General features: G+C 41.6%; 1 protein-coding gene across 2 annotated transcripts; it reads right to left on the bottom strand.

The window, feature by feature from the left end:
• Window positions 1-1,117: 1,117 nt before the first annotated feature.
• tmub1 (transmembrane and ubiquitin-like domain containing 1) lies at window positions 1,118-21,895 on the bottom strand. Of its 2 annotated transcripts, none has more exons than XM_014139075.1 (3): window positions 21,805-21,895; window positions 11,810-12,501; window positions 1,118-2,187 (listed from the first exon to the last, which is right to left on the bottom strand). In XM_014139075.1, the coding sequence occupies exons 2-3, from the start codon at window positions 12,454-12,456 to the stop codon at window positions 1,836-1,838; spliced, it is 999 nt and encodes a 332-aa protein (XP_013994550.1). In that variant the 5' UTR covers window positions 12,457-12,501; window positions 21,805-21,895; the 3' UTR covers window positions 1,118-1,835. The 2 variants fall into 2 exon arrangements, with proteins under 2 accessions (XP_013994550.1, XP_082816812.1); XM_082960686.1 differs by lacking the exon at window positions 21,805-21,895 and adding an exon at window positions 18,811-18,900.
• Window positions 21,896-23,990: the final 2,095 nt, after the last annotated feature.

The following is a 23,990-nucleotide window of genomic DNA, read 5'->3' as shown; positions in this document are numbered from 1 at the left end:
AATCTACACACAATACACCATAATGACCATGTCAAAACCGATACCTTTCGGACCTTTTGCTATGAGACTCAAAATTGAGCTCCGGTGCATCCTGCTTCCATTGACCATCCTTGATGTTTCTACAGCTTCAATGGAGTCCACCTGTGGTAAATTCAACTCATTGGACATGTTTTGGAAAGGCACCCACACCTGTCTATACTAGGTCCCACAGTTGACAGTGCATGTCAGAGCAAAAACCAAACCATGAGGTCAAAGGAGCTCCGAGACAGGATTGTATCGAGGCACAAATCTGGGGAACAGTACCAAAACATTTCTGCAGCATTGAAGGTCCCCAAGAACACAGTGGCCTCCATAATTCTTAAATGGAAGAAGTTTGGAACTACCAAGACTCTTCCTAGAGCTTGCCGCCTGGCCAAATTGAGCAATTGGGGGAGAAGGGCCCTGGTCAGGGAGGTGAGCAAGAAGCCGATGGTCACTCTGACAGAGCTCCAGAGATCCTCTGTGGAGATGTGAGAACCTTCCAGAAGGACAACCATCTCTGCAGCACTCCACCAATATTTTGCCTAGTGGCGCACATTGAGTTTTGGCTACGAGAGAAAAATGCAACCAATCATAAGGTGGCATTTTTTGTCTTAAAATAATGTTATACTGTTTTATTATTTTTGGTTCTATTATGTAGAATACTCTCATTATGTGATCTTGCAGACATTGATTCAGCTTTGATCTAACTTCATTAAACGAGCGCCATTCATCAATGAAATTCACCAGAGTAACTTGTTCTCTGGGAAGCCGAATGAGTAGAGCAGAGTATCCCGTACATGCGCAGAAGCTTCGGGATCTGCGCAGTCCAAAGATGAAATTGCATTGAATCTAATTAATCAAATCCATTGATTTACTGGGGTGCAGATAATGAATTATTCAAAAATCGATGGGTAAATATCACAAATTAAAATGACCTTCGAACAACTTCCCAAATCCCAGTCTGTAGCTTTAATAATTGAATAGTTAATATTGAAAATGAATTATAGAGCTTCAAGCCCAAAAACAATGACTGATGCAAACCCGATGTTGAAATATTGAAAACCTCTTCAAAAGATGCACACACAAAAGCCAGCAGTAAATAAAAGAATGATTTAATAGAATTTTAATCTTTTCCTTTCAAAAGCCATATTTTAAACAAAAATTAGGCTTTAAGTCCCAACATACATACATACATACATACAGCACAACAGCAGTTGAACCTCCATCACTGCAGTGAGAAAGACTGCAGACAGGCAAACAGACAAATTGTCCTCTGGCCTAGTCCAAGTCTTGCCTCGAGTCAAAATGGGGTAAGCCCCAAAAATAGACTCATCTATAGGCAAGCACCAACTAAACTGGAGGCGGTAGCATACCAGAATACATCAGAAAAAAACTGTAATATTAGGATAGGCACAATGAGAATCGCTATACAGAAAAAACACAGGGAAATAAATCATCATAGCACATCCATCTGGTGACATTTTTCTTTACTTGAATGGAGCATTTGGGGAAGGAAAGTGTGGAAAAAAAGCTTGTTTCACAGAGAATTGTGGCCACAAAGGGAGGGGAGCTAAGTAAGGGTACATCTCGATAGTCTAAAATGGCCTCCTCATCTCCCCTTCATCTGCACTCATGTGAAAACACAATATGGTAGACTAGAGGACACCTACTGAGGCAATAGCTGTCGGTCTTGCTGTTCCACACCAGCGCAGATAAATAGAACAAGACAATCCGGAGCCACTTTTACTACTGCAAATTAACTAAAGCTCATTAAGAACATCCGGGATGTGGCTCGTACCAAAGGGAAACTCACCTCAGCGGCGATAGACCGCAAACGCCACAAAGCTAAAGAAAATGGTGATGCCCACCAGTGACGCGGTGGCGGGCGCGGTGAAGAATTGGCGGTACTGGATCTGGAAGTACCAGAGCACAGACAGCATGAGCACAAACAGGGGCACCATGAGGCTGCCCACGTTGAGGGCCACGTGGACCTGGTCGGCAGCCCGGGCCCCTGCTGGTGCTGCCCTGGTGGCATGCTGGGAGATGTGGCAGTGCAAGACGCAGTTGTCAGCCAGGTTTAGCGAGGCCAGGGTCTGGCCATCGTCCTGTAGCAGCTGGCCCTGGTAGATGAGGCGCACCTGGTGCTCTTGACCGGCGAAGTAGGTCCTGAAGTGGGGTTGGGGAGAAAGGACACGGGTTACATCAGAGTTAGGTAGTTTTCTGCTGGACGCCATCACTCTCATATTGTGGTTAACCTCCGGGAAGACCACATGCAACATGTGGACAACATCTGCCGAGAGCGGTCTCAGACCAGATGATCTAGCAGATGTCATGAACTACATGTTGGAATGTGTGCTTTATATGAAGAGTTTAAGTAAGAAATTGCATGAATGTTGACTATTATGTTGGTACTCACAGCTGTCCCCCAGTGTTTGTTATGAAGTTAACATCTCAGTTAAGTAATACAGACCACACTGAAGTGTCCTGGGATTTATTTGCAAGTTCTAAAGTCATGTAACAAGATAGAGGGACAATTGCAACTGCAATGTAACATCATCCATGTTTTTGTAAAACATGCACCTTACATCAGATCATCTTGAAACTCTGTAAAGCTAACTTCCATCAAGGTTTTATTTGGTCTCCAATTTAATTGGTGGTATAGGCACATGTATATTTTATTACAAATCTCAAATTTGTGTCTACATTCAACTGGTTAACCTCTTGTCGTTCGCCTAGGATAGGGGGCGCTACAGCGATTTTAGAAAAAGATTCGTGCCCATTTTAAACGGCCTCCTACTCAAACTCAGAAGCTAGGATATGCATATAATTAATACTTGTGGATAGAAAACACCCTAAAGTTTCTAAAACTGTTTGAATGGTGTCTGTGAGTATAACAGAACTCATATGGCAGTCAAAACCCCAAGACCGATCGTAACAGGAAGTGGAATTCTGAATTGCCGACTCAACTTCATCAGTTTGCCTGTAAATCACACAGTGAGCAATGGTTCATTGCTTCCACTAGATGTCCCCAGTCTTTAAAAAGTGATTTGAGCCTTCTACTGTGAAAAATGAATGAATGAGACGCAGTGGTACGTGGTCACACGGAGAGGGCCATCACCATTATGACGCAGGCGTCCCTGGCTACCCTCCCCTTTCGAAACGTTTTGAAACACAATGCAATCGTCCCCCTTGAATCTTATTGGAGCTCTAGTTGAAAAAGACCCTAAAGATTTATGTTATACAACGTTTGACATGTTTGACCGAACCTAAATAAAATAAAATAAAATAAATGCATTTTTTTCGAAAGTGGAGTCCCGTGCACGACGGAACTTTTGGTGCAGCCTTCAGAACGCGCTAACAAGAACAAGCTATTGGAACATAAAGGATGAACTTTTTCGAACGAAAATACATTTGTTGTGGACCTGGGATTCCTAGAAGTGCTTTCTGATGAAGATAATCAAAGGTAAGGGATTATTGACAATAGTATACAAGACTAGATTTGATATGCGATTGTTCCAAGATGGCGCTGACCTGTAACGGTAGTCTATTTTTTGAGTATCGCATCCCCTTTTATCGCAAAGTGTGATTACCCAGTAAAGTTATTTTTAAATCTGGCATTACAGGTGCTTTCAAGAGATATTCATCTATAAATCTTAGAATGACAATATTACATTTTAAAAATGTTTTCGAATAGTAATTTAGTAAATTGTAGCGCTGTTTAACCGGATGCATTTGAGGGAAAATAGTTAGTCAACGTCACGCGCCGATGTAAAATGCTGTTTTTATATATAAATATGAACTTTATCGAACAAAAGAATGCATTATTGTGTAACATGATGTCCTAGGAGTGTCATCTGATGAAGATTGTCAAAGGTTAGTGCTGCATTTAGCTGTTTTTTGGTTATTTGTGATGCATGTGGTTGGTCGGAAAATGGCTATGTGGCTACTTTTACGATATACTCCTCTAACATAATCTAATGTTTTGCTTTTGCTGTAAAGCCTTTTTGAAATCGGACAACATGGTTCGATTCAGGAGAGGTGTATCTATAAAACGATATAACATAGTCCTATATTTGAAAAAAAAAATAATAATTTCGTTATGCTAATGGCGATAGGATTTTTCGCTGGATGTCCGTCCCGTATGCCGACCAGGGGTTAAGGTTAATTGTGATATACACTGACTGTACAAAACATTACGAAGACCTGCTCTTTCCATGAAAGACTGACCAGGTGAAAGCTATGATCCCTTATTGATGGCGCTTGTTAAAACCTGTTAGGGCTAGGGGGCAGTATTGACACGGCTGGATAAAAAAAACATACCCGATTTAATCCGGTTACCACTCCTACCCAGTAACTAGAATATGCATATACTTATTACATATGGATAGAAAACACCCTAAAGTTTCTAAAACTGTTTGAATGGTGTCTGTGAGTATAACAGAACTCAAATGGCAGGTCAAAACCTGAGAGATTCCTTTACAGGAAGTGGCCTGTCTGACCATTTCTTGAACTTCTTTTCCATCTCTATCTGACCCGACCGCCCCCGCCTTTGTGATTTTTTCCTCTGTTTGCCGAAAAGGAGATTCCCTGTCGGAATATTATCGCTTTTCTACGAGAAAAATGGCATAAAAATTGATTTTAAACAGCGGTTGACATGCTTCGAAGTACGGTAATGGAATATTTAGAATTTTTTTGTCACGAATTGCGCCATGCGCACGACCCTTCTTTACCATTTCGGATAGTGTCTGGAACGCACGAACAAAACGCCGCTATTGGGATATAACGATGGATTATTTTGGACCAAACCAACATTTGTTATTGAAGTAGCAGTCCTGGGAGTGCATTTTGACGAAGACAACAAAAGGTAATCAAACTTTTATAATAGTAAATATGATTATGGTGAGTGCTAAACTTGCCGGGTGTCTAAATAGCTAGCCCGTGATGCCTGGGCTATACTTAGAATATTGCAAAATGTGCTTTCACCAAAAAGCTATTTTAAAATCGGACATATCGAGTGCATAGAGGAGTTCTGTATCTATAATTCTTAAAATAATTGTTATGCTTTTTGTGAACGTTTATCGTGAGTAATTTAGTAAAATGTTAGCGAATTCCCCTGAACGTCACATGCTAATGTAAAAAGCTGGTTTTTGATATAAATATGAACTTGATTGAACAAAACATGCATTGTATAACATAATGTCCTAGGGTTGTCATCTGATGAAGATCATCAAAGGTGAGTGCTGCATTTAGCTGTCTTCTGGGTTTTGGTGACATTATATGCTGGCTTGAAAAATGGGTGTCTGATTATTTCTGGCTTGGTACTCTGCTGACATAATCTAATGTTTTGCTTTCGTTGTAAAGCCTTTTTGAAATCGGACAGTGTGGTTAGATTAACGAGAGTCTTGTCTTTAAATAGCTGTAAAGTAGTCATATGTTTGAGAAATTGAAGTAATAGGATTTTTAAGGTTTTGAAAATCGCGCCACAGGCTTCAAGTGGCTGTTACGTAGGTGGGACAAATTCGTCCCGCCTAGCCCAGAGAGGTTAAATCCACTTCAATCAGTGTAGAAGGATTTTTAAGCCTTGAGACAATAATTGAGACATGGATTGTGTATGTGTGCCATTCAGAGGGTGAATGGCCAAGACAAGATTTAAGTGCCTTTGAACAGGGTATAGCAGTAGGTGCCAGGCGCACCAGTTTGTGTCAAGAACTGCAACACTGCTGGGTTTGCGCTCAACATTTTGAGAATGGTCCACCAGCCAAAGGACATCCAGCCAACTTGACACAAATGTGGGAAGCATTGGACACAACATGGACCAACATCCCTGTGGAATGCTTTCAGCACCTTGTAGAGTCCATGCCCCAATGAATTAAGGCTGTTTTGAGGGGGAAAAATGGGGTGCAAGTCAATATTAGGAAGGTGTTCTTAATGTTTTGTACACTCAGTGTATGTAAAGAGTACAAATTACCCTATTAGGGTGTGGTGCCTGGCCTTAGCCTATGCAGTGTATTATTCAGGCTACCCTAAAGTACTTTACCTTCTGCTGAAATAATAATAATATTATAAAAATGTTCCAGGCGACAACAAATGTCTATTTCAGACTCAGTCCCATCCATAAGAAAGAGTGTAACTTCCATAACAGTTGTTTCTTCTCTCAAAGGTAATATTGGAAATAACAATATTTTCAAATGTATGATTTGTGTTCAGCAGAGCTTTCCTTCGAAATGGCTATCCATGTTTTTACCCAAGCCTTACGAAATCAGACTTTTGCTAATATGTTCAATCTCCCCAAAAAGCTTGGCCATTCACATCCATAACGTCTGCTTTTTGGGGTATACTCCCTCACCAAGGGGGACAATAGAAACACACACCAAATGTTTAATGTATGTTCTGTTTGTCCATTCTCCAAGACATTAAAGTTGTGATATTGCATAGGGGTGTCACATCCATAATGCTAGATTTGTCCTTATATTTTAGCTTCTGCTGGGGTAGGATAGTTCATTTGGCCCAAATCTATGCATATCTATACTCCCAATCATGTGAAATCCATCTGTTGGTCAGATACCTTTAAATAAAAAAAGAAGGGGCGTGGATCAGAAAACCAGTCAGTATCTGGTGTGACCATTTGCCTCACGCAGCGCAACATCTCCTTCGCATAGAGTTGATCAAGCTGATGATTGTGGCTTGATGTCCCACTCCTCTTCAATGGCTGTGCGAAGTTGTTGGATATTGGCGGGAACTGGACACACTGTCGTACACGTCAATCCAGAGCATCCCAAACATGCTCAATGGGTGACATGTCTGGTGAGTACGCAGGCAATGGAAGAACTGGGACATTTTCAGCTTCCAGGAATTGTGTACAGATCCTTGCAACATGGGGCCGTGCATTATCATGCTGAAACATGAGGTGATGGAAGAATGGCACGACAATGGGCCTCAGCATCTCATCACGGTATCTCTGTGCATTCAAATTTCAATCGATAAAATGCAATTGTGTTTGTTGACCGTAGCTTATGCCTGCCCATACCATGAACCCACCGCTTGCCCACACTATGCCACACATGCTGTCTGCAATCTGCCTGATACTCTGGCAACAGCTCTGGTAGGCATTCATGCAGTCAGCATGCCAATTGCACACTCCTCACAACTTGGCATTGTGTGAGAAAACATCATTAAAAGTGGCCTTTTATTGTCTCCAGCACAAGCTTCTTGATATGCCACACATGTCAGGTGGATGGATTATCTTGGCAAAGGAGAAATGCTCAGTAATGGACATAAACAGTTTTAACTTTGTGTGCATGGAAAACTTCTGGGATCTTTTATTTCAGTTCATGAATACTTTACATGTTGCGTTTATATAATTGTTCAGTATAAGTTCATGAGACATAAGTTATATTCCTCAAGAACCAATGGCTAACCTCCCCTACTTATTTGGACAGTGAAGCTAAAACTTTAAATTTGGCTCTATACTCCAGCATTTTCTATTTGATATACAATGTTTTATATGACGTGACAGTACGTCACCTTTTATTTCAGGGTATTTTCATACCTATCTGATTTACTGTTTAGAAATTAAATCACTTTATGTATCTAGTCCCCACATTTGAAGGGGACATAAGTGTTTGGACAAATTCACTTAGTGTATTCAATTTTGTCAAAAGTTTATTTGATTCCATATTCCTAGCACGCAATGACTACATCAAGCTTGTGACTACAAACTTGTCGGATGCATTTGCAGTTTGTTTTGGTCGTGTTTGGAATTATGTTGTGCCCAATAGAAATGAATTGTTAAGTAATCTAGTGTCATTTTGGAGTTACTTTTATTGTAAATAAGAATAGAATATGTTTGAGCACTTCTAGATTAACGTGGATGCTACCATGATTATGGATGATCATGAATGAATCGTTTAGAATAATGAAACTCAGACACACAGTTGCAGATGCAAAGATCATGCCCCCAAAACATTTTTTTCATGGGATAATTATTCCTCAGTAACTTTCTATAGTAAAATAGGCTCTGAGCTATGACAGTTTTTGGATAATTTACAACGCATTTGGAAAGTATTCAGACCCCTTGGCCTGTTGCACATTTTGTTACGTTACAGACTTATTCTAAAATGGATTAAATAGTCCCCCCCAATCGACACACAATACCCCATAACAAAGCAAAAACTGTTTTTTAGATATTTTTGCAAATGTATTAAAAACAAAAACTGAAATAATACATTTACATAAGTATTCAGACCCTTTACTCAGTACTTTGTTGAAGCACATTTGGCAGCGATTAGAGCATTGAGTCTTCTTGGGGATGATGCTACAAGCTTGACACACCTGTATTTGGGGGGTTTGTCCCATTCTTCTCTGCAAATCCACTCAAGTTCTGTCAGGTTGGATGGGGAGCGTCGCAGCACAGCTATTTTCAGGTCTCTCCAGAGATGTTCGATCGGGTTCAAGTCCGGACACTGGCTGGGCCACTCAAGGACATTCAGAGACTTGTCCCGAAGCCACTCCTGCGTTGTCTTGGCTATGTGCTTAGGGTGGTTGTCCTGTTGGAAGGTGAACTTTTGCCCCAGTCTGAGGTCTTAAAGGGCTCTGGAGCAGGTTTTCATCAAGGATCTCTCTGTACTTTGCTCTATTCATCTTACCCTCAATCCTGACTAGTCTCCCAGTCCCTGCCACTGAAAAACATCCCCACACCATGATGCTACCACCACGCTTCACAGTAGGGATGGTGCCAGGGTTCCTCCAGACATGATGCTTGGCATTCAGGCCAAAAAGTTCAATCTTGGTTTCATCAGAACAGAGAATCTGGTTTCTCATGGTCTGAGAGTCCTTTAGGTGCCTTTTGGCAAACTCCAAGCGGTCTGTCGTGCATTTTACTGAGGAGTGACTTTCGTCTCCCACTCTATCATAAAGGCCTGATTGGTGGAGTGCTGTAGAGATGGTTGTCCTTCTAGAAGGTTCTCCCATCTCCACAGAAAAACTCCGGACCTCTGTCAGAGTGACCATTGTGTCTTGGTCACCTCCCTAACCAAGGTCCTTCTCCCCCGATGCGCAGTTTGGCCGGGCGGCCAGCTCTAGGATGAGTCTTGGTGGTTCCAAACAGGTGTGTGCCTTTCCAAATCATGTCCAATCAATTGAATTTACAACAGGTGCACTCCAATCAAGTTGTAGAAACATCTCAAGGATGATCAATGGAAACAGGATGCACCTTAGCTCAATTTTGATTCTCATAGCAAAGGGTCTGAATACTTATGTAAATGTCTTTTTGGGGGGGGGGGGTCATTACATTTGCAGACGGGTAAACTTTGAGAACCTCCATCTCCTTAATATTTTGTAATTCAGGTCCAACACGTCACTTTCTGACCACTTCTACCATGGGCAAACATGTATGGAAGGTTTTGTTCAAATCAAAGGGGGTGAGGTAAAAGAGTGATTGAATTCATATAGAACGTCCCTTAGTAAATCTAATCCTAAAACATAAACAATGGTTTCCCACTGAAATAAGCTACATAGTGTACAATTTATAATGTGGTGCCCTTAACCTGTTGGGGCTAGGGGGCAGCATTTGCACGTCTGGATAAAAAAAATGTACCCGATTTAATCTGGTTACTAATCCTACCCAGTAACTAGAATATGCATATACTTATTATATATGGATAGAAAACACTAAAGTTTCTAAAACTGTTTGAATGGTGTCTGTGAGTATAACAGAACTCATTTGGCAGGCAAAACCCTGAGACATTTTCTGACAGGAAGTGGATACCTGATGTGTTGTATTGACTTTAAACCTATCCCATTGAAAAACACAGGGGTTTAGGAATATTTTGGCACTTCCTATTGCTTCCACTAGATGTCACCAGCCTTTACAAAGTGTTTTGAGTCTTCTGGAGGGAGATCTGACCGAACAAGAGCCATGGAACGGTGATGGCCGATTAGACTCTGGCGCGCGAGTTCATGTTGGGTACCCTCGTTCCAATACGTTATAAAAGAGTATGCATTCGTCCACCTTGAATATTATTCATGTTCTGGTTAAAAAAGGCCCTAATGATTTATGCTATACAACGTTTGACATGTTTGAACGAACGGAAATATATTTTTTCCCCTCGTTCATGACGAGAAGTCCGGCTGGCTTACATCATGTGCTAACGAGACGGAGATTTTTGGACATAAATGATGAGCTTTTTTGAACAAAACTACATTCGTTATGGACCTGTGATACCTGGAAGTGACATCTGATGAAGAGAATCAAAGGTAATGGATTATTTACATAGTATTTTCGATTTTAGATCTCCCCAACATGACGTCTAGTCTGTATCGCAACGCGTATTTTTCTGGGCGCAGTGCTCAGATTATTGCAAAGTGTGATTTCCCAGTAAGGTTATTTTTAAATCTGGCAAGTTGATTGCGTTCAAAAGATGTAAATCTATAATTCTTTAAATGACAATATAATATTTTACCAATGTTTTCTAATTTTAATTATTTAATTTGTGACGCTGACTTGACTGCCGGTTATTGGAGGGAAACGATTTCCTCAACATCAATGCCATAGTAAAACGCTGTTTTTGGATATAAATATGAACTTGATAGAACAAAAAATGCATGCATTGTCTAACATAATGTCCTAGGAGTGTCATCTGATGGAGATTGTAAAAGGTTAGTGCATCATTTTAGCTGGTTTTATGGTTTTGGTGACCCTGTCTTTGACTTGACAAAACATTACACACAACTCTTGTAAATGTACTGTCCTAACATACTCTAAATTTATGCTTTCGCCGTAAAACCTTTTTGAAATCGTAAAACGTGGTTAGATTAAGGAGATGTTTATCTTTCAAATGGTGTAAAATAGTTGTATTTTTGAAAAATTTGAATTTTGACATTTATTTGGATTCAAATTTGCCGCTCTTGAAATGCACCTGCTGTTGATGGAGTGCACCACGGGTGGCACGCTAGCGTCCCACCTAGCCCCAAGAGGTTAACTATCTTCAAATGAGACTCAGCAGTATGTTGCCACAAGCAGCAGTATTTTTATTTGGAAATACACTTTCGTGTTTTAGGTATTTTCAAATACACAACCCAAAACAACTAGTCTTCTACAAATAGACGTAGTTGTAAATGCCTGCCAATACTTTCTAAATGCATTTCAATACTCAATTAAATATAGGTGTATTTTCAAATAACCTAATCTAAATGCTTTTTGCCAAATGTATTTGAAAGTAATTGAAATATATTTCTATGAAACCAGGTCTGATTGATACACACCCACCCCTTCACCTCTGCCAGCCTCAATAGTGGTCGGCACCAGTTTGAATCTATGTAAACACACTACCCAAATCTTAACCATACGGATTATATTCAAACAATCTTACTAGAACCCACAAATCCCTACTTTCTGCCTAAGTATTTGGAAGACTATTAAGTCAATTCCCTTGATGCTGTAAGTCAGCCTAAAAAGCATCCTGAAACACCTTGCCATGTGTGTCACCATCCCCAAGATCTATAAGGAGAGACAGAATGCTGTGAGAAGGCTCTGTTGAGAATGAGTTAGCCTTGCACTTGGTTAATCCCTGCAAGTCTCTGCATAAAGGTTAAATTACATTTAAAAAAATACATGTTTAAACTTGTAGATAGTCCCTGAAAAAATAGGAAGAAGTGTAGGTCTACTTGTATGGTGGGTAAGCCGCCCTCTTAACTAGGAGGCCAACCAAATTGAATGCATGTCTCAGTGTTCATATGAATAAATAGGCCAAATGCAATAGATGGATACAAACCTCAAAAGAATAGGTACCTTTTGATGTAACCAATGGTGTCCTCAGGCTTGACCTGGGCCATCCTCTCTGTGTCGTTGAGGAACTTAAGACGCAAGACCATGTTCCTCTCGGCAGCGGCAGCAGTATCCACATCAGGGAAGTGGCTGTCACTTGAGGCACTGTCTAGTGGACTCGGGGTGGGGAAAGAAGGGGAAGGAGAGGGGCCGGCTCTAGCCTGGCCACCTCCGACGCCCTCTCGGTGTCTCACACCATCCCTCGTGAAGCCCGACCCCTCTTCTTCCAGAAGGCTGCTCTCTCCACCTGCCCCATCTACTACCCTTTCTCCACCCCCCTCAGGAATCTGTCCTCCTGCCTCTGCCTTACCTTCCTCCCCCAAAGGTGGGGTCAGGCTGACCAGAGTGGTTGTGGTAGGTGGCAACTCCGAACTGTCGCTTTCATTGGTGGTGATGTTATTGGGAGCCGGGTGCTGATCAGAGGTGGCGGTCCGGAGCGGGAGGGAGGCAGAGACTGAAGAGGAGGAGGCGGAGGTAGGGGGTGTAGTGAAGAGGTTTTCGGGGGGCTCGGCCGTATGCGTGGAGGCCCAGGCAATCACCAGTACCAGCAGCAGGAGGACCGCCCCAAAGAGTAGGGTGACCTCGTCCCCCACCCCCTCGATTAGAGCCATACCCGGGCCGGGGGTTCCACACTAAGGCAAGGTTTGACTAGGCACCTGGAACAAAGGGGGAGGGAGGAAAAGGATTTAGTTGGGGCTCAGTCTAACACATACTATAATGGTTTGCCTAGCCAGAGCTTGGTCAAATATGACATTCATGTAGGCAACATTCAAGTGTTCAGTTCTTACAGCACAAAGTCTACTCAATTATGGACTGTTAAAATCATAAATAAAAACCATGTTTCAAAACAGAAATTGCACTACTCAGCACATTTCTCCATGACATCTGAAAAATAGGAGCATCTAAGATAGATTGGTCTGACTGCGTACTGCTCATGGGCGTTACTTGCAAGAGGAAGTTGAATTCAGTTCTTGAGCTGCAATGATTGTGGGGGGCATGGTAGTGGCCAACATTTTTTAAAGGCCCTCTTGGCCACAGAGACAATATTTTGCTTTTTAAAGCAATGACACACTTTTTGTCTTGGGGCTGAGATAAAACATTTCAGCTTTGAAGCTAATGTCTTGCAATTCTTTTTCATTGTGACATGGCTTATCCTGTGTTCTTATGCTATCTGAGCGACTCAAACATTTTAACAAAATTGTGGCCACATGCCACGGCATTTTATGAATTTTAGATTCTCCCCAATTTTTCATTTGTTAGTTCTCAAAGATTCTTATTCAAAAATATATTGCTCCATTATCGTTTTTACATACTTTCAGTTTTTTGTCATTTCAGTTTACACTGACAATGTTTACCATAGAGAAATTAAAAACAATTCATGAAGTTTTGTTTAGCTTATTTTTTGGAGTGGCGGAAACTAGGCTTGGGCGGTATCTAGATTGTCATACCGACCTTGTGCCATCACGGGCCATCCCACCTGACAGGTGTACCATATCAAAAAGCTGATTAAACAGCATGATCATTACACAGGTGCACCTTGTTCTGTGGATAATAAAAGGGCACTCTAAAATGTCCTGTTCAGTTTTGTTACACAACGTCACAGATGTCTCAAGTATTGAGGGAGCGTGCAATTGGTATTCTGACTGCAGGAATGTCCACCACAGCTGTTGCCAGAGAATGTAACGTTAATTTCTCTACCATAAGTCGCCGCCAACGTCTTTTACGAATCAAATCAAATTTTATTGCCACATACACATGGTTAGAAGATGTTAATGCGAGTGCAGCAAAATCCTTGTGCTTCTAGTTCCGACCATGCAGTAATATCTAACAAGTAATCTAACAATTTCACAACAACTACCTTATACACACAAATGTAAAGGAATGAATAAGAACATGTACATATAAATATATGGATGAGCAATGGCCGAACAGCATAGGCAAGATGCAGTAGATGGTATAGAGTACAGTATATAGATATGAGATGAATAATGTAGGGTATGCAAACATTATATAAAGTGGCATTGTTTAAAGTGACTAGTGATAAATTTATTACATCCAATTTTTATTATTAAAGTGGCTAGAGATGAGTCAGTATGTTGGCTGCAGCTACTCAATGTTAGTGATGGCGGTTTAACAGTCTGATGGCCTTGAGATAGAAGCTGTTTTTCAGTCTCTCGGTCCCAGCTTTGATGCACCTGTACTGACCTCGCCTTCTGGATGATAGCGGGGTGAACAGGCAGTGGCTCGGGTGGTTGTTGTCCTTGATGATCTTTTTGGCCTTCCTGTAACATCGGGTGGTGTAGGTGTCCTGGAGGGCAGGAAGTTTGCCCCCGGTGATGCGTTGTGCAGACCTCACTACCCTCTGGAGAGCCTTACGGTTGTGGGCGGTGCAGTTGCCGTACCAGGCGGTGATACAGCCCGACAGGATGCTCTCGATTGTGCATCTGTAAAAGTTTGTGCGTGTTTTTGGTGACAAGCCGAATTTCTTCAGCCTCCTGAGGTTGGAGAGACACTGCTGCGCCTTCTTCACCACACTGTCTGTGTGGGTGGATCATTTCAGTTTGTCCGTGATGTGTACGTCGAGGAACTTGAAACTTTCCACCTTCTCCACTACTGTCCCATCGATGTCGATAGGAGGGTGTACACTCTGCTGTTTCCTGAAGTCCACGATCATCTCCATTGTTTTGTTGATGTTGAGTGTGAAGTTATTTTCCTGACACCACATTCCGAGGGCCCTCACCTCCTCCATGAAGGCCGTCTCGTCGTTGTTGGTAATCAAGCCTACCACTGTAATGTCGTCTGCAAACTTGATGATTGAGTTGGAGGCGTGCATGGCCACGCAGTCATGGGTGAACAGGGAGTACAGGATAGGGCTGAGAACACACCCTTGTGGGGCCCCAGTGTTGAGGATCAGTGGGGTGGAAATGTTGTTTCCAACCCTCACCACCTGGGGGCGGCCTGTCAGAAAGTCCAGGACCCAGTTGCACAGGGCGAGGTCGAGACCAAGGGTCTGGAATATAATGACTAGTTTGTAAGGTACAATGGTGTTAAATGCTGAGCTGTAATCGATGAACAGCATTCTTACATACGGTTGAAGTCGGAAGTTTTCATACACCTTAGCCAAATACATTTAAACAAATTTTTTCACAATTCCTGACATTTAATCCTAGTAAAAAATTCGAGGCTTAGGGCAGTTAGGATCACCACTTTATTTTAAGAATGTGAAAAGTCAGAAAAAGAGAGAGAATGATTTATTTCAGCTTTTATTTCTTTCATCACATTCCCAGTGTGTCAAAAGTTTACATACACTCAATTAGTATTTGGTAGCATTGCCTTTAAATTGTTTAACTTGGGTCAAACGTTTTGGGTAGCCTTCCATAAGCTTCCCACAATAAGTTGGGTGAATTTTGGCCCATTCCTCCTGACAGAGCTGGTGTAACTGAGTCAGGTTTGTAGGCCTCCTTGCTCGCACACGCTTTTTCAGAACTGCCCACAAATTGTCTATAGGATTGAGGTCAGAGCTTTGTGATGGCCACTCCAATACCTTGACTTTGTTGTCCTTAAGCCTTTTGCCACAACTTTGGAAGTATGTTTGGGGTCATTGTCCATTTGGAAGACCCATTTGCGACCAAGCTTTAACTTCCTGACTGATGTCTTGAGATGTTGCTTCAATATATCCACAATTTTCCATCCTCATGATGCCATCTATTTTGTGAAGTGCACCAGTCCCTCCTGCAGCAAAGCACCCCCACAACATGCTGCCACCCCCGTGCTTCACGGTTGGGATGGCGTTCTTCGGCTTGCAAGCATCCCCCTTTTTCCTCCAAAAAGAATAATGGTCATTATGGCCAAACAGTTCTATTCATCAGACCAGAGGACATTTCTCCAAAAAGTATGATCTTTGTCCCCATGTGCAGTTGCAAACCGTAGTCTGGCTTTTTATGGCAGTTTTGGAGCAGTGCCTTCTTCCTTGCGGAGCAGCCTTTCAGGTTATGTCGATATAGGACTCGTTTTACTGTGGATATAGATACTTTTGTACAAGGTCGTTTGCTGTTGTTCTGGGATTGATTTGCACTTTTTACACCAAAGTACGTTCATCTCTAGGAGACAAAATGAATCTCCTTCCTGAGAGGTATGACAGCTGCGTGGTCCCATGGTGTTTATACTGGCGTACTATTGTTTGTACAGATGAACGTGGTACCTTCAGGCTTTTGGAAATTGCTCCCAAGGATGAACCAGACTTGGTCTACAATTTATTTTCTGAGGTCTTGGCTGATTTCTTTTGATTTTCCCACAATGTCAAGCAAAGAGGCACTGAGTTTGAAGGTTGGCCTTGAAATACATCCACAGGTACACCTCCAATTGACTCAAATGATGTCAATTAGCCTATCAGAAGCTTCTAAAGCCATGACATCCTTTTCTGGAATTCCAAGCTGTTTAAAGGCACAGTCAACTTAGTTTATGTAAACTGGAATTGTGGTAGTGAATTATAAGTGAAATAATCCATCTGTAAACAATTGTTGGAAAAATTACTTGTGTCCTGCACAAAGTAGATGTCCTAACCGACTTGGCAAAACTATAGTTTGTTAACAAGAAATTTGTGGAGTGGTTGAAAAACGAGTTTTAATGACTCCAACCTAAGTGTATGTAAACTTCTGACTTCAACTGTAGGTATTCCTCTTGTCCAGATGGGTTAGGGCAGTGTGATTGTGATTGCGTCGTCTGTGGACCTATTGGGGTGGTAAGCAAATTGGAGTGGGTCTAGGGTGTCAGGTAGGGTGGAGGTGATATGTTCCTTGACTAGTCTCTCAAAGCACTTCATGATGACGGAAGTGAGTGCTACGGTGCGATAGTCGTTTAGCTCAGTTACCTTCGCTTTCTTGGTAACAGGAACAATGGTGGCCCTCTTGAAGCATGTGGGAACAGCAGACTGGGATAGGGATTGATTGAATATGTCCGTTAACACACCAGCCAGCTGGTCTGCGCATGCTCTGAGGACGCGGCTTGGGATGCTGTCTGTGCTGCAGATTTTGGTTGCGGGCCATGTCAGTGGCACCGTATTGTCCTCAAAGCGAGCAAAGAAGTTGTTTAGTTTGTCTGGGAGCAAGACATCGTGGTCCGCGACAGGGCTGGTTCTCTTTTTGTAATCCATGATTGACTGTAGACCCTGCCACATACGTCTCGTGTCTGAGCCGTTGAATAGCGACTCTACTTTGTCTCTATACTGACGCTTAGCTTGTTTGATTGCCTTGCGGAGGGAAAAGCTACACTGTTTGTATTCGGTCATGTTTCCGGTCACCTTGCCACGGTTAAAAGCAGTGGTTCGCGCTTTCAGTTTTGCGCGAATGCTGCCATCAATCCACGGTTTCTGGTTGGGGAAGGTTTTAATAGTCACCGTAGGTACAGCATCACCGATGCACTTGCTAATAAACTCGCTCACCGAATCAGCGTACACATCAATGTTGTTGTCTGAGGCTATCCGTAACATATCCCAGTCCACGTCATCGAAGCAATCTTGAAGCGTGGAATCTGATTGGTCAGACCAGCATTGAGCACGGGCGTTTCCTGTTTTGTATGCGTCGCAGAAGTTAGAGTAACAATGATCCAGAATTTTGCCAGCCCGGGTCGCGCATTCGATATGCTAATAAAATTTAGGGAGCCTTGTTTTCAGATTAGCCTTGTTAAAATCCCCAGCTACAATAAATGCAGCCTCAGGATATGTGGTTTCCAGTTTACAGAGTCCACTGAAATTCTTTCAGGGCCGTCGAGGTGTCTGTTTGAGGGGATATACACTAGAGGTCGACTGATTAAATCGGAATGGCCGATTAATTGGGGCCGATTTCAAGTTTTCAAACAATCGGTGATCGGTATTTTTGGACAACGATTTGCCGATTAAAAAAATTTTACACCTTTATTTAACTAGGCAAGTCAGTTAAGAACAGATTCTTATTTTCAATGACGGCCTAGGAACGGTGGGTTAACTGCCTTGTTCAGGGGCAGAGCGACAGATTTTTACATTGTCAGCTTGGGGATTCAATCTTGCAACCTTACGGATAACTAGTCCAACACTCTAACCACCTGCTTTACACTGCACTCCACGAGGAGCCTGCCTGTTACGCGAATGCAGTAAGAAGCCAAGGTAAGTTGCTAGCTAGCATTAAACTTATCTTATAAAAAACAATCAATCAATCAATCATAATCACTAGTTAACTACACATGGTTGATGATATTACTAGTTTATCTAGCCTATCCTGCGTTGCATATAATCGATGCGGTGCGCATTCGCGAAAAAGGACTGTCATTGCTCCAACGTGTACCTAAACATAAACATCAATGTCTTTCTTAAAATCAATGTACAAGTATATATTTTTAAACCTGCATATTTAGTTAAAAGAAATCCAGGTTAGCAGGCAATATTAACCAGGTGAAATTGTGTCACTTCTCTTGCGTTCATTGCACGCAGTCAGGGTATATGCAACAGTTTGGGCCGCCTGGCTCGTTGCGAACTAATTTGCCAGAATTTTACATAAATTATGACATAACATTGAAGGTTGTGCAATGTAACAGGAATATTTAGACTTAGGGATGCCACCCGTTAGATAAAATACGGAACGGTTCCGTATTTCAGTGAAAGAAAAAAACGTTTTGTTTTCGAGATGATAGTTTCCGGATTGGACCATATTAATGACCTAAGGCTCGTATTTCTGTGTGTTTATTATATTATAATTAAGTCTATGATTTGATAGAGCAGTCTGACTGAGCGGTGGTAGGCACCAGCAGACTCGTAAGCATTCATTCAAACAGCACTTTAGTGCGTTTAGCCAGCAGCTCTTCGCAATGCTTCAAGCATTGCGCTGTTTATGACTTCAAGCCTATCAACTCCCAAGATTAGGCTGGCGTAACCAATGTGAAATAGCTAGCTAGTTAGCCGGGTGTGCGCTAATAACGTTTCAAACATCACTCACTCTGAGACTTGGAGTAGTTGCTCTGCATGGGTAACGCTGCTTCAAGGGTGGCTGTTGTCGATGTGTTCCTGGTTCGAGCCCAGGTAGGAGCGAGGAAAGGGACGGAAGCTATACTGTTACACTGGCAATAATAAGTGCCTATAAGAACATCCAATAGTCAAAGGTATATGAAATTCAAATCGTATAGAGAAATAGTCCTATAATTACTATAATAACTACAACCTAAAACTTATTACCTGGGAATATTGAAGACTCATGTTAAAAGGAACCACCAGCTTTCATATGTTCTCATGTTCTGAGCAAGGAACTAAAATGTTAGCTTTCCTACATGGCACATATTGCACTTTTACTTTCTTCTCCAACACTTTGTTTTTGCATTATTTAAACCAAATTGAACATGTTTCATTATTTATTTGAGGCTAAATTGATTTTATTGATGTATTATATTAAGTTAAAATAAGTGTTCATTCAGTATTGTTGTAATTGTCATTATTACAAATAACAAATGATTTATTTTTTAAATAAATAAAATCGGCTGATAAATCGGCATCGGCTTTTTCGGGCCTCCAATAAATCGGTATCGGCGTTGAAAAACCATAATCGGTCGACCTCTAATATACACGACTGTGATTATAATCGAAGAGAATTCTCTTGGTAGATAATGCGGTCGGCATTTGATTGTAAGGGATTCTAGGTCAGGTGAACAAAAGGATGTGAGTTCCTGTATGTTGTTATGATCACACCACGACTCGTTAATCATAAGGCATACACACCCACCCTTCTTCTTACCAGAGAGATGTTTGTTTCTGTTGGAGCGATGCGTGAAGAAACCGGGTGGCTGTACCGCTAACGTATCCCGAGAGAGCCATGTTTCCGTTAAACAGAGAATGTTACAATCTCTGATGTCTCTCTGGAAGGCAACCCTTGCACGAAATTCGTCTACCTTGTTGTCAAGAAACTGGACATTGGCGAGTAGTATACTCGGGAGCGGTGAGCGATGTGCCCGTCTATGGAGCCTGACCAGAAGACCGCTTCGTCTGCCCCTTCTGCGGCGCCATTGTTTTGGGTCGCCTACTGGGATCCAATCCATTGTTCTGTGGTCCAAACAGAGGATCCGCTTCGGGAAAGTCGTATTCCTGCTCGTAATGTTGGTAAGTTGCCGTTGCTCTTATATCCAATAGTACTTCCCGGCTGTATGTGATAAGACTTAAGATTTCCTGGGGTAACAGTGTAACAAATAATACATTCAAAAAAAACAATATACTGCATAGTTTCCTAAGAACGCGAAGCGAGGCGACAATCTCTGTCGGCGCCAGGGCTACGGTGTAAGAGAATTTGGCAATACATCCAAACAGCCTAACAACCGCAGACCATGTTTATAGCGTCGTGTGGGCTAGCGGTTTTCTGATGTCAACGTTGTGAACAGAGTGCCCCATGGTGGCGGTGGGGTTATGGTATGGCCGGCAAAAGCTACGAACAACGAACACAATTGCATTTTATCAATTGGCAATTTCAATGCACAAAAATACCGTTACGAGATCCTGAGGCCCATTTCTTTTCTTTTACACATCTGTGACCAGTCATGTGAAATCCACAGATTAATTGACTGATTTCCTCATATGAACTCTAACTTAAGTAGTAATTTAAAGTATTTTCACTCAGTGGTGTAAAGTTCTTAAGTAAAAATACTTTAAAGTTCTACTTAAGTCTTTTTTGGGGTATATATACTTTACTATTTATATTTTTGACTTCACTACATTCCTAAAGAAAATAATGTACTTTTTACTCCATTTTCCCTGACACCCAGAAGTACTCGGTACATTTTGAATGCTTATCAGAACAGGACAATTGTCTAATTCACACACTTATCAAGAGAACATCCCTGGTCATCCCTACTGCCTCTGATTTGGCAGACTCACTAAACACATGCTTATTTATAAATGATGTCTGAGTGTTGGAGCATGCCCCTGGCTATACGTAAATAAAAATGATGGCATCTGGTTTGCTTTATGTAAGGAATTGGAAATTATTTACTTTTGATACTTTCGTATATTTTAGCAATTACAATTACTTTTGGTACTTAAGTATATAAAAAAAATACTTTTAGACTTTTACTCAAGTAGTATTTTATTGGGTGACTTTACCTTTTACTAAAGTCATGTTCTATTAAAAGGTATCTTTAATTTTACTCAAGTAAAAGTAAAGATACACTTGCCCCTTGCCAAGCCATCATTGTAAATAAGAATTTGTTTTTAACTAACCTGCCTGGTTTTAAAAATATATAATAATAACAATTTTTAAAAAACGCAATTATGCATACTTGTCTTGTACATTCAAACAGTCATGACAACTGAGTGGTCAAAAAGTCCTGCTATGTGGTGTGATCGGTCTCCCTGTGATCCTGAACGTAACGATAGGCTGGCTATAGGCTATTTATTGGTCAATATTTATTGGATACAAAGTAAGTAGTTAACTGACCTACCATAAATTCTGAATTAGTAGCTACCACCAACTAGTTAGTTCGTTGTAGTGAACAAGGTCGTGACTACACACTTCGACTAACTTACACTAGAAAGCTAACACAAACTATCTAACGTTAGTTTGCTAACAAGCCAGGCCTAGTTAGTTACCCAGCTACGTACGTTCACAAGTTCCTTAACCACTGGCTCTACGAGGGCTCTACGAGGGCAGTTGGTTAACTTTAACTTATCTCCTGCAAACTCGCTTAGCTAGTTAGTTAGCTACCTGCTGGCGACGATAACTAGTGTAACTAGTACAGCAGCTAGTTACCAAGACTAGCAAGCATCCGCCTAGCCCTAACAGGTAGTCATTCGTCAAATATCCCAACATTTCAAGCTATAGTAGCTAGCTAACTATTAACTGTAGCGGCTCTAACGGCAAAATATTAATCAACCAGAGTTTAATGTCAACCAAACTAACGACTAGTGTTACTACAACAATACTTCAACAAAATATATGCATAGTATAACTTACTGTTAACATTTGAATTAGCATCATTGTAGCTAAATCATTATCCAATTTGATGTGCACTTCCTTACACCAGCGTTTCGTCATCAACATTGAAAAAAACTACGTCCGGGTCACGGAATTTCAAAAGTTTTCAAAATAAAAGTTCCGCTCGCAATAGGAATTATTCAGTATATATTTATAATTATTATGTATATATATATATGTGTGTGTGTGTGTGTGTGTGTGTGTGTGTGTGTGTATAAACAAAAAAACAGTCCAAACATTAACAATGATTCATATTTGTTCATATTTATGTGACATTTGCATAATTTGTGGGTTTTAAAACATTTTCCAAAGTTAAATAAATGCCCCAATGGATTAGGCCTATAAATTATGTTGGCTTAAAGAGACAGAAATATTTTTATGTGTCAATATAAAAGTTGGGTTGGAAATACTCAGTAGGGTCTTCTAAACAGCTTCTACCCACAAGCCATAAGACTCCTGAATAGCTAATCAAATGGCTACCCAGACTATTTGCATTGCCCCCCCCCCCCCCCCCCCCCCCTCCCTCCCCCTGCGGCTGCTACTCTCTGTTATTATCACAACTATACCTACATGTACATATTACCTCGACACCGGTGCCCCTGCCCAGCTATTGTTATTTACTGCTGCTCTTTATTTATTTGTTATTCTTATCTCTTACTTTTATTTTTTATTTTAGGTATTTTCTTAAAACTGCATTGTTGGTTAAGGGCTTCTAAGTAAGCATTTCACTGTAAGGTCTACACCTGTTGTATTTGGCGCATGTGACAAATACGATTTGATTTGATCTATACTGAACAAAACTATAAATGCAACATGCAAAAATTTCAACGATTTTACTAAGGTACAGTTCATGTAAGGAAATCAGTCAATTGAAAAAATAATTATTAGGCCCTAATCTATGGATTTCACATGAAGTGGGTGGGCCTGGGAAGGCAAAGGCCCACCCACTTGGGAGACTGACTCACCCACTGGGGAGCAAGGCCCAGCCAATCAGAATGAGTTTCCCCACAAAAGGGCTTTATTACAGACAGAAATACCCCTCAGTTTCATGACTTATACTAGAAAAATTCACATTCAATTCTCTGGCAACAGCTCTGGTGGACATTCCTTCTGTAATAAGCTCACGTAGTTGCTGTCACAAACTCCACACAGTTGTCACTGACGTTGGATATTAATTTAAAATCAAATCCAATTTGTCACATGCGCTAAATACAACAGGTATTCACAGGTATTCAACAGGTATTCACCTTACAGTGAAATGTAGGTATAGTTAGAGTGACTATGCATAGATAATAAACAGTAGCTGCAGCGTAAAGGGGGGGGGGGGGGGGGGGTTGGAAATAATCTGGGTAGCCATTTGATTAGCTGTTCAGGAGTCTTATGACTTGGGGGTAGAAGCTGTTAAGAAGCCTTTTGGATTGGACCTAGACTTGGCGCACTGGTACCGCTTGCCATGCGGTAGCAGAGAGAACAGTCTATGACTAGGGTGGCTGGATTCTTTGACCAGTTTTAGGGCCTTCCTGTGACACCGCCTGGTATAGAGGTCCTGGATGGCAAGAAACTTGGCCCCAGTGATGTACTGGTCCGTACGAACTACACTCTGTAGTGCCTTGTGGTCGGAGGCCGAGCAGTTGCCATACCAGGCAGTGATGTAACCAGTCAGGATGCCCTCTGGTGCAGCTGTAGAACTTTTTGAGGATCTCAGGACCCATGCCATATCTTTTCAGTCTCCTGAGAGGGAATATGCTTTGTCGTGCCCTCTTCACGACTGTCTTGGTATGTTTGAACCATGATAGGTTGTTGTTGATGTGGACACCAAGGAACTTGAAGCTCTCAACCTGCTCCACTACAGCCCCGTCGATGAGAATGGGGGCATGCTCTGTCCTCCTTTTCCTGTAGTCCACAATTATCTTCTTTCTCTTGATCATGTTGAGGGAGAGGTTGTTATCCTGGCACCACATAGCCAGTTCTCTGACCTCCTCCCTGTAGGCTGTCTCATCGTTGTCGGTGATCAGGCCTACCACTGTTGTGTCATCGGAAAACTTAATGATGGTGTTGGAATCGTGCCTGGCCAGTATCTGTGAAAATGATCATAAATGCCTTGCGTAAATAGCAGGTAGGCTAGGCCATGTCAATCCCTTATAAAGCTTAATAAGAATCATGCA

The sequence above is a fragment of the Salmo salar genome, chromosome 14 (genome assembly GCF_965601325.2).
Source record: "Salmo salar chromosome 14, fSalSal1, whole genome shotgun sequence".
Lineage (NCBI taxonomy): Eukaryota > Metazoa > Chordata > Actinopteri > Salmoniformes > Salmonidae > Salmo > Salmo salar.
The sequence above is the reverse complement of the archived record's forward strand: the minus strand, read 5'-3'. Positions and strand labels throughout refer to the sequence as shown.

What these genes read in the sequence shown, in the direction of transcription:
- tmub1 (XM_014139075.1), bottom strand. Translation starts at nt 12,456, where the DNA reads ATGGCTCTAATCGAGGGGGTGGGGGACGAGGTCACCCTACTCTTTGGG. An exon ending in ACCATTGGTTACATCAAAAG is followed by an intron (nt 2,188 to 11,809) that starts GTACCTATTCTT and finishes ACCCCACTTCAG; the next exon opens with GACCTACTTCGCCGGTCAAG.